This window comes from Mustelus asterias, chromosome 7 (assembly GCF_964213995.1).
Source record: "Mustelus asterias chromosome 7, sMusAst1.hap1.1, whole genome shotgun sequence".
Classification (NCBI taxonomy): domain Eukaryota; kingdom Metazoa; phylum Chordata; class Chondrichthyes; order Carcharhiniformes; family Triakidae; genus Mustelus; species Mustelus asterias.
The window spans coordinates 4,666,809-4,678,877 of record NC_135807.1 but is presented as its reverse complement, the minus strand read 5'-3'; the positions used below and the strand labels follow the sequence as shown (position 1 = coordinate 4,678,877).

Genomic DNA, 12,069 nt, shown 5'->3' with positions numbered 1-12,069 from the left:
CTAAAGAGTCTCCAAACAGTGGTTGTGTGCACCAATGAAAAGATTAAATTAGATGATTTATTTTGTGTAAATTTACGATATTATTTGACGATAATATGTATGAGGAAGCCATTAAAACAATTAATCTTAATTAATTGAATTTCACAGAACAGATTGCCTGTCCTCACACTCCAGTTTCTCAGCGATTGCTTCCGTGTTGCTGTTACTGGGTGATGGAAGTGTGTATCAGGAGGAACTTTTAACGCTCTCACTATTAAGTTTCCCTTTCGCCACGGCCGTTCCCTTCAATCCCGTATCAGAGCTACAATCATGCAGCCTACAAGGCGACCGTGCCTGTGCTGTCTCCTTGATAGAACTACCCAATTAACCAGTCACACAGTGCAGAAAAGACCCTTCGGCCCATCGAGTCTGCACTGACTATAACTACCATTGTCACGCTAATCCCATTTTCCTGCACTTGTCCCATATCCCTGAATGTTATGATGCTTCAAGTGCTCATCCAAATATTTTTTAACGGCCTCCACTACCTTCCCAGGCAGCGCATTCCAGATTCCCACCACCCTCTGAGTGAAACACTGTTTTCTCAAATCCCCTCTGAATCTCCTGCCCCTCACCCTAAAACTCTGCCCCCTCATGATTGACCCCTCAACCCAGGGGAACAGCTGCTCCCTACTCACCCTGTCCAAACCCCTCATAATCTTATACACCTCAATCATGTCCCCCCTCAGCCTTCTCTGCTCTGGAGAAAACAATCCCAGCTTATCCAGTCTCTCCTGATAGCTCAAACGCTCCATCCCAGGCAACATCCTGGTGAATTTCCTCTGTACCCCCTTTAGTGCTATCACATCCTTCCTATAGTGAGGCGGCCAGAACTGCGCACAGTACTCCAGCTGTGGTCTAACCAACATTCTGTACAACTCCAACATTACCGGGTCAGCACTGCTGCCTCACAGCACCAGGGACCCAGGTTCGATTCCCGGCTTGGGTCACTGTTTGTGCAGAGTCTGCACGTTCTCCCCATGTCTGCGTGGGTTTCCTCCGGGTGCTCCGGATTCCTCCCACAGTCTGAAAGACGTGCTGGTTAGATGAATTGACCCGATCAGGTGCTGGGGTGTGGCGACTAGGGGAATTTCACAGTAACTTCATTGCAGTGTCAATGAAAGCCTTACTTGTGACACTAATAAATAAACTTAAACCTCTTAATCATCATAGAGGTATCCTGTCAGAGCAGAAGGCCGTGAAGAACTGGTCGCACTGCTGCCAGTTTGGTGAGCCCAATTAGAGTCATAGAGTCAGAGAGGTTTACAGCATGAAAACAGGCCCTTCGGCCCAACTTGTCCATGCCACCCTTTTTATAACCACTAAGCTGGTCCCAATTGCCCGCATTTGGCCCATATCCCTCGATTCCAATCGTACCCATGTAACTGTCTAAATACTTTTAAAAAGACAAAATTGTACCCGCCTCAACTACTACCTCTGGCAGCTCATTCCAGACACTCACCACCCTCTGTGTGAAAAAATTGCCCCTCTGGACCCTTTTGTATCTCTCCCCTCTCACCTTAAACCTATGCCCTCTAGTTTTAGACTCCCCTACCTTTGGGAAAAGATATTGACTATCTAGCTGATCTGTGCCCCTCATTATTTTATAGACCTCTATAAGATCACCCCTCAGACTCCTACGCTCCAGAGAAAAAAGTCCCAGTCTATCCAGCCTCTCCTTATAACTCAAACCATCAAATCCCGGTAGCATCCTAGTAAATCTCTTCTGCACTTTTCCAGTTTAATAATATTCTTTCTATAATAGAGTGACCAAAATTAATCAATATGCAGATTGAAGTTATCCATAATACCTGCTGTACCCTTACTGCGCACATCTCTAATTTCCTGCTTGATGCCGTCTCCAATCTCTACTACTACTGTTTGGTGGTCTGTTCACAACTCCCACCAGCGTTTTTTATCCTTTGGTGAATAATATAAATACATTTAATGTGAAGCTGAGCCATTGGATCGATGCTGCTGTTTATCCTCCTCCCCCGCCCGTGTCCCTACTCCATCTCACCCCATCAGCCGATTATTCGATTCCTTTCCCCCTCATGAACTCATCCAAGTTCCCCTCAAACGTATGGACATCATTTTCCCCGACCCTTCCCAGTGGGTGAAAGGGGGAAAGGGGCAGGGTTTTAGAGTCATAGAGGTTTACAGCATGGAAACAGGCCCTTTGGCCCAACTTGTCCATGCCGCCCTTATGGGGAGAAGGCGCAAAATACTCATTCAAGAGGGTTAACATGGACACAATGGGCAGAATGGCCTCCTTCTGATTTTGTGAAGTTCCCCATTCCCTCCACTGTATAAAGAATATTCTCCTGAATTCCCGATTGGATTCATTGTTGACTATTTTATATTTGTGACCCCCAGTTCTCATCCCCCGTCCCCACACACGAGTAGGAACATTTGATTTGATTTATTATTGCCACATGTATTAGCGTAGAATGAAAAGTATTGTTTCTTGCGCGCTCTGCAGACAAAGCATACCGTTCATAGAGAAGGAAAGGAGAGAGTGCAGAATATACTGTTACAGTCATAGAATCATAGATAGAATCATAGAATCCCTACAGTGCGGAAGGAGGCCATTCGGCCCATCGAGTCTGCACCGACCACAATCCCACCCAAGCCCAATCCCCATAACCCCATGCATTTACCCTCGCTAGTCCCCCTGACATTAAGGGACAATTTAGCACAGCCAATCCATCTAACCTGCACATCTTTGGACTGTGGGAGGAAACCCACGCAGACACGGGGAGAAAGTGCAGACTCTGGGCAGACAGTGACGCGAGGCCAGAATTGAACCCGGGTCCCTGGCGTTTTAAGGAACCAGTGCTAACCACTGTGCCATCGTGCCGCCCAGTAGCTGGTGTGTAGAGAAATATCAGCTTAATGTATCATAGAATCCCAACAATGCAGAAAGAGGCCACTCGGCCCATCGAGTCTGCACTGTCCACAATCCCACCCAGGCTCTATTCCCGTAACCCTACGTATTTACCCTAGCTAGTCCCCCTGACACTAAGGGGCAATTTAGCATGGCCAATCTACTTAACCCGCACATCTTTGGATAAAAGCAAATTACTGCGGATGCTGGAATCTGAAACCAAAAGAGAAAATGCTGGAAAATCTCAGCGGGTCAGGCAGCATCTGTATGGAGAGAAAAGAGCTGACGTTTCGAGTCCAGACAAAGCTTTGACAAAGGGTCACCTGGACTCGAAACGTCAGCTCTTTTCTCTCCTTACAGATGCTGCCAGACCCGCTGAGATTTTCCAGCATTTTCTCTTTTGGCTGCACATCTTTGGACTGTGGGAGGAAACCGGAGCACCCGGAGGAAACCCAAACAGACACGGGGAGAACGTGCAGACTCCGCACAGACAGTGACCCAAACCGGAATTGAATCTGGATCCCTGGCACTGTGAGGCAGCAGTGCTAACCACTGTGCCACCTCTTTTTTTTTTGCTGTAAATGATACCATTCATAGAGTACAGAGGGGAGAAGGAAAGGAGAGGGTGCAGAATGTCGTGTTACAGGCGTAGGTCGGGTGTAGAGAAAGATCAGCTTAGTGCGAGGTCGGTCCATTCTTCAGTGTCATTGTAAAGATGATTTGCTGCTGGAATGTTTAACGGTGTGAAGGGTGAGAGAGGGGTTGTTTTTGACGCCTGTCGCTCTGTTTGCAGATGGTGTTGACGGAGAGGATGACCCCACCTGCTCATGGCCCCCCTCATCTCCCTCCAGCAAGGACCACGCTTCACCCAATCACGGGGACGCTTGTGACTTTGGTGAAGAGGAAGGTGGCCCCGGGTTGCCTTACCCCTGCCAGTTCTGCGAGAAATCCTTCAGCCGCCTCAGCTACCTGAAGCACCACGAGCAAAGCCACAGCGACAAGCTGCCCTTCAAGTGCACCTTCTGCAGCCGCCTCTTTAAGCACAAACGCAGCCGTGACCGGCACATCAAGCTGCACACCGGCGACAAGAAGTACCACTGCAGCGAGTGCGACGCCGCCTTCTCCCGCAGCGACCACCTCAAGATCCACCTCAAGACCCACACCTCCAGCAAGCCCTACAAGTGCGCCATCTGCCGCCGGGGCTTCCTCACCTCCAGCTCCCTGCATGGTCACATGCAGGTGCACGAGAAGAATAAGGACGGCTCGCAGTCGCTCTCACGCCTCGAGGAGTGGAAGCTCAGGGACGCCCAGAAGTGCAGCCAGTGCGAGGAGGGCTTTGACCTACCCGAGGACCTCCAGAGGCACATCGCCGAGTGCCATCCCGAGTGTTCACCCTCGGAGGACCGGGCGGCCTTCCAGTGCATCTACTGCTCCGACCTCTTCACCGAGGAGAGTGTCCTCCTGGCCCACGTGGACCAGACGCACGCTCAGGAGAAGGGCAATTGCTGCAGCATCTGCTCCGAGCGCTTCCTGTCCATCGAGGAACTCTACACTCACATGGACGGTCACCACCAGCAGCCAGAGCCCAGTAACCATAGCAACAGCCCCTCCATGGTGACGGTGGGCTACACGTCCGTGTCCAGCACCACTCCGGATTCCAACCTCTCGGTGGACAGCTCCACCATGCTCGACATGGCCTCGCACCAGGTGAAGCCCCGGGCCAAGAAGAGGGTGGCCCAGCCCCTGCCCGACGGGACGGCGCCCGCCCTCAAGCAGGCCAAGGTGACCTACAGCTGTGTGTACTGCAGCAAGCAGACCTTCAGCAGCCTGGCCGTGCTGCAGATCCACCTGAAGACCATGCACCTGGATAAGCCCGAGCAGGCGCACACCTGCCAGCTCTGCCTCGAGGTCCTGCCTTCCCTCTACAACCTCAACGAGCACCTGCGGCAGGTCCACGAGAGGCAGCAGGACTCGCCCCCCCTGGTGGTCTCGGCGCTGCCCTCCCTGGTCTATCAGTGCAACTTCTGCTCCGAGGTCCTGAGCGACCTGAACGGCCTCCAGGAACACATTCGCTGCTCCCACAGCTTCAGCAACGTGGTGACCAAGGACAGCAACGCCTTCTTCTGCCCCCACTGCCTAATGGGCTTCCTCACCGAAGCCTCACTGGACGAACACATCCAGCAGATCCACGCGGACGCCAGCAGCATTCGCTTTGACTCGCCCCTGCTGGGGGTGTCCAAGGACCCCGTGATGGAGGTGTACTCCTGCTCCTACTGCACCAACTCCCCCATCTTCAACAACGTCCTTAAGCTCAACAAGCACGTCAAGGAGAACCACAAGAACATCCCCCTGGCCCTCAGCTACAACAACGGCAGCAAGAAATCCAGCCGCGCCACCAGCCCGCTCTCCCCCCTCAGCATCGAGCAAAGTGCCATCAAGGCGGCGCACGGCGGGGGGAGCACGGGACCCTCGCACGTGGCCAGCGAGTATTGCTGCAATCAGTGCAGCGCCAAGTTTGCTTCCTTCGACAGCTTTCAGGCTCACCTGAAGAACCACCTGGGCGGCCTGGCGAAGAGGCTGGCCTGCCCGCAGTGCAACAAGGAGTTCCCCTCGCAGGAGGCCTTGCTCAAGCACGTGACGGTTCACTTCACAATCACCTCCACCTACTACATCTGCGAGAGCTGCGACAAGCAGTTCACCACCGTGGACGACCTCCAGAAGCACCTGCTGGAGATGCACACCTTCGTCTTCTTCCGCTGCACCCTTTGCCAGGAGGTCTTCGACTCCAAGGTCTCCATCCAGCTCCACCTGGCCGTCAAGCACAGCAACGAGAAGAAGGTCTTTCGCTGCACCTCCTGCAACTGGGACTTCCGCAGCGAGGGCGACCTGCAGGTCCACGTGAAGCACAATCACTTAGAGCACCAGGGCAAGATGCACAAGTGCATCTTCTGCGGCGAGATCTTTGGCACTGAGGTGGAGCTGCAGTGCCACATCACCACCCACAGCAAGAAGTACAACTGCAAGTTCTGCAGCAAGGCCTTCCACGCCATCATCCTCCTGGAGAAACACCTGCGGGAGAAACACTGCGTCTTCGAGGCCAAGTCCCAGAACTGCGGCTCCAACGGCTCAGCGGAGCAGACCCACAAGGAGGATGCTGAGCTGCAGAGCATCCTGGCCAACCACCAGGAGTCGCACAACAGCCGCGACGGCAGCGAGGAGGACGTGGACACCTCGGAGACCATGTACGCCTGCGACATCTGCGGGGCGGCCTACACCATGGACTCCCTCCTGCAGAACCACCAGCTGCGGGACCACAACATCCGGCCCGGGGAGAGCGCCATCGTCAAGAAGAAAGCCGAGCTGATCAAGGGGAACTACAAGTGCAACGTCTGTTCCAGAACCTTCTTCTCAGAGAGCGGCCTGCGCGAGCACGCCCAGACCCACCTGGGGCCGGTCAAACACTACATGTGCCCAATCTGTGGCGAGCGATTCCCCTCTCTCCTCACCCTCACCGAGCACAAGGTGACTCATAGCAAAAGCCTGGACACGGGGACTTGCCGGATCTGTAAGATGCCCCTCAAATGTGAGGAGGAGTTCCTGGAACACTGTCAGATGCACCCGGATCTCCGCAACTCTCTGACTGGCTTCCGGTGCGTGGTGTGCATGCAGACAGTCACCTCCACCCTGGAGCTGAAGATCCACGGGACCTTCCACATGCAGAAGACCAGTTCTGCTGCCAGCGTGCAGCCCGTGATCCGCAGCCAGCCACCACCGAAGCTCTACAAGTGTGCGTCGTGCCTGAAGGAGTTCCGCTCGAAGCAGGACCTGGTGAAGCTGGACATCAACGGGCTGCCTTACGGACTCTGCGCCAACTGCGTCAACGGCAACAAGCACATCAGCCCCGTCGCCATCAGTGCCAACCTGAACGGCAACCGGCAGGCCTCCAACCCCAGCCCCGCCGAGGGCAAGGGCAAGGGCAGCGCTTTCAAAACCCGCTGCCTCAACTGCAACGTCAAGTTCGAGTCGGAGACAGAGCTCCAGAACCACATCCAGACCGTCCACTCCGAGCTGCCCCCGGAAACCAACAGCCACCTGAAAACTCCCCAGGTGTCCCCCATGCCCAAAATCAGCCCGCCACAACCAGAAGAGGTAGTTACCAAAACCATCGCGACGGTGCCAGCCTTTCCTTCCTGCCACAGGGCACCAGCACTTTGTCTGATAGGGGGGGGGGGGGGGGGGTGGGGGGAGCAGGGGGGGGGGAGCAGGGGGTGGGGTGGGGGGGGGGGGGCTGCTGCTGCTCAGAAGTCATTTCCTTACATTTTTCAAGGTCACCCTATTAGAGTCAGAGAGGTTTACAGCATGGAAACAGGCCCTTCGGCCCAACTTGTCCATGCTGCCCTTTTATTTAACCCCTAAGCTAGTCCCAATTGCCCACATTTGGCCCTTATCCCTCTATATCCATCTTATCCATGTAACTGTCCAAATGCTTTTTAAAAGATAAAATTGTACCCGCCTCTACTACTACCTCTGGCAGCTTGTTCCAGATACTCACCACCCTCTGTGTGAAAAAATTGCCCCTCTGGACCCTTTTGTATCTCTCCCCTCTCACCTTAAACCTATGCCCTCTAGTTTTAGACTCCCCTACCTTTGGGAAAAGGTATTGACTATCTAGCTGATCTGTGCCCCTCATTATTTTATAGACCTCTATAAGATCACCCCCTCAGCCTCCTACGCTCCAGAGAAAAAAGTCCCAGTCTATCCAGCCTCTCCTTATAACTCAATCCATCAAGTCCCGGTAGCATTCTAGTAAATCTTTTCTGCACTCTTTCTAGTTTAATAATATCCTTTCGATAAGAGGGTGACCAGAATTGCACACAGTATTCCAAGTGTGGCCTTACCAATGTCTTGTACAATTTCAACAAGACATCCCAACTCCTGTATTCAATGTTCTGACCGATGAAACCAAGCATGCCGAATGCCTTCTTCACCACTCTGTCCACCTGTGACTCCACTTTCAAGGAGCTATGAACATGTACCCCTAGATCTCTTTATTCTATAACTCTCCCCAACACCCTACCATTAACTGAGTAAGTCCTGCATTCGTTCGATCTACCAAAATGCATCACCTCGCATTTATTTAAATTAAACTCTATCTACCATTCGTCAGCCCACTGGCCCAATATTATAGAAAGGATATTATTAAACTGGAAAGAGTGCAGAAAAGATTTACTAGGATGCTACTGGGACTTGATGGATTGAGTTATAAGGAGAGGCTGGATAGACTGGGACTTTTTTCTCTGGAGTGTAGGAGGCTGAGGGGTGATCTTATAGAGGTCTATAAAATAATGAGGGGCACAGATCAGACATAGACAGAGGGTGGTGAGTATCTGAAACAAGCTGTCAGAGGTAGTAGTAGAGACGGGTACAAATTTTGTCTTTTAAAAAGCATTTGGACAGTTACATGGGTAAGATGGATATAGAGGGATATGGGCCAAACGCGGGCAATTGGGACTAGCTTAGTGGTTAAAAAAAAGGGCAGCATGGACAAGTTGGGCTGAAGGGCCTGTTTCCTCCCACACTGAGGCAAATAGCACACACTCACATTTACACTCACACTCACACACTCTCACACACACACTCACTCACACTCACACACACACTCTCACAAACTCACATTCACACACACACACACACACTCACACTCACACACATACACACTCACACACATTCACACACACTCACACACACTCACACACACACACACACTCACGCTCACTCACTCACACTCACTCACTCACACACACTCACACACAAACTCACATTCACACTCACACACACACACACTCACACACTCACTCACGCACTCACTCACGCACTCACTCACGCACACACACACACACACACACACACACACTCACACACACATTCACATACTCACACACACTCACATTCACATACTCACGCACACACTCACATTCACACTCACACACACATTCACACACTCTCACACTCACACTCACATTCACATACATGCGCGCGCACACACACACTCACACGCACACACTCACATTCACACTCACACACACAGTCACACACACACACACATTCACTCAGTCACTCACACACACACACTCTCTCACACACTCCCTCACACACACTCTCATACACACACACACTCTCACAGACACAAACACACACACACATACACACACTCACACACACACTCCACACACACACACACATTCAACACACACACACACTCACACACATACACACACACTCACACACACACACTCACACACACACACACACACTCACGCACTCACACTCACAAACATGCATGCACACACTCACATTCACACTCACACTCACTCACACACACACACACACTCACACAGTCACACTCATACACACTCACATACACACTCACACACACCTTCACACTCACTCAGACACACACACACACACACACACACACGCTCACACACACATACACTCACTCACACACTCACGCACACACACACTCACATTCACACTCACACACACACACACACACTCACCTTCTCACACACACACTCATACACACACTCACTCACATACTCATACACACAGACACACAGACTCACACACATTCACACACACACACTCACAAACTCTCACACACACACACACTCCCACACACACTCACACTCACTCACACACACACTCACACACAGTCACACTCATACACACTCCCATACACACTCAGACACACCTTCACACTCACACTCAGACACACACATACATACACACACACACGCTCACACACACATACACTCACTCACTCACACTCACACACTCACGCACACTCACACACTCACACACACACGCACTCCACACACTGACACACACTCACACTCCACACACTCGCACACAAATACAGACAGACACACTCACACACTCACACATTCTCACACTCACATTCACACTCACATTCACACTCACACTCACACACACTCACAGTCACACTCACAAACTCAACTCACACACACGCTCACACACACGCTCACACACCCGCTCACACACACGCTCACACACACGCTCACACACCCACACACACTCACACACCCTCACACACACACTCACACACCCACTCACACACATACATACACACACTCACATACACACATTCACACTCACACACACACACACAGACTCACACACATTCACACACACACACTCACAAACTCTCACACACACACACACACTCCACACACACACACATACAGACAGACACACATACACACACATTCACACACTCACACTCACATTCACACTCACATTCACACTCACATTCACACACTCACACTCACTCACACACACACCAGAGTGCCAGAGCAGATAGTGGAGCAGGCGTAAAAAGACAGGTTAGTTCAAGCAAAATCACAAATGGAAGGATAGAGTGTGGTGGAAATAATCTTTTGAGGTGTGTCTATTTCAATGCCAGGAGTATTGTGGGGATGGCAGGTGAGCCGAAGGCGTGGATAGACACATGGAAATATGACATTATAGCCATTAGTGAAACTTGGCTACAGGAGGGGCAGGACTGGCAGCTCAATGTTCCAGGGTTCCAATGTTTCAGGCGGGATAGAGGCAGAGGGATAAAAGGTGGGGGGGTGGCATTGTTGGTCAGGGAAAATGTTACAGCGGTACTCAGGCAGGATAGATTAGGGAGCTTGTCTACAGAGGCCCTATGGGTGGAGCTGAGAAACAGGAAAGGTATGACCACGTTAATGGGGTTGTATTATAGACCACCCAATAGTCAGCGAGAATTGGAGGAGCAAATCAGCGGAGAGATAGCTGACAACTGCAAGAAACACAAAGTTGTGATAGTAGGGGATTTTAATTTTCCACATATAGATTGGGACTCGCATACTGTTAAAGGTTTTAGACGGGGTAGAGTTTGTAAAATGTGTTCAGGAGAATTTTCTACATCAGTATATAGAGGTGCCAACTAGAGAGGATGCGATATTGGATCTCCTATTGGGAAATGAGTTAGGGCAGGTGATGGATGTGAGTGTGAGGGAACACTTAGAACATAGAACATTACAGCGCAGAACAGGCCCTTCGGCCCACGATGTTGCACCGACCAGTTAAAAAAAAAACTGTGACCCTCCAACCTAAACCAATTTCTTTTCGTCCATGAACCTATCTACGGATCTCTTAAACAGTGATCATAATGCCATTAGTTTCAACCTGATCATGGATAAGGATAGATCTGGTCCTCGGGTTGAAGTTCTGAACTGGAAAAAGGCCAAATTTGATGAAATGAGAAGGGATCTGGGAAGTGTGGATTGGCACAGGCTGTTCTCTGGTAAGGATGTAAATGGAAAGTGGGAGGCCTTCAAAGGAGAAATTTTGAGAGTGCAGAGTTTGTATGTTCCTGTCAGGATTAAAGGCAAAGTAAATAGGAATAAGGAACCTTGGTTCTCGAGGGAGATTGTAACACTGATTAAGAGGAAGAGAGAATTGTATGAAATGTACAGGCAGCAAGGAACAGATCAGATGCTCGAGGAGTATAAAAAGTGCAAGAAGCTACTTAAGAGGGAAATCAGGAGGGCTAAAAGAAGACATGAGGTTGCTTTGGGAGACAGAGTGAAGGAAAATCCAAAGAGCTTCTATAGGTATGTTAGGAGCAAAAGGATAGTGAGGGATAAAATTGGTCCTCTTGAAGACCAGAGTGGTAGACTGTGTATGGAACCAAAAGAGATGGGGGAGATACTAAATGGTTTTTTTGCATCCGTATTTACTGAGGAAATGGGCATGGAGTCTACGGAAATAGGGCAAACAGGTAGGGAGGTCATGGAACCTTGACAGATTAAAGGGGAGGAGGTGCTCGCTGTCATGAGGCAAATCAGAGTGGATAAATCCCCAGGACCGGACAAGGTATTCCCACGGACCTTGAGGGAAGCTAGTGTTGAACTTGCAGGGGCCCTGGCAGACATATTTAAAATGTCAGTATTCACGGGGGAGGTGCCGGATGATTGGAGGGTGGCTCATGTTGTTCCGTTGTTTAAAAAAGGTTCCAAAAGAAATCCGGGAAATTATCGGCCAGTAAGTTTGACGTCGGTGGTGGGCAAGTTATTGGAAGGTGTGATAAGGGA

The 12,069-nt window shown here is 50.8% G+C and overlaps 1 protein-coding gene across 4 annotated transcripts in view; it reads left to right on the top strand.

The window, feature by feature from the left end:
- The window catches only part of znf521 (zinc finger protein 521), a 474,497-nt gene that overhangs the window by 140,199 nt on the left and 322,229 nt on the right, over nucleotides 1-12,069 (top strand). For all 4 annotated transcript variants that reach the window (XM_078215600.1, XM_078215599.1, XM_078215602.1 and 1 more), the window contains exon 3: nucleotides 3,720-7,075. In XM_078215600.1, the coding sequence (XP_078071726.1) occupies nucleotides 3,720-7,075 (3,356 nt within the window). The remainder of the gene's footprint in view (nucleotides 1-3,719; nucleotides 7,076-12,069) is intronic.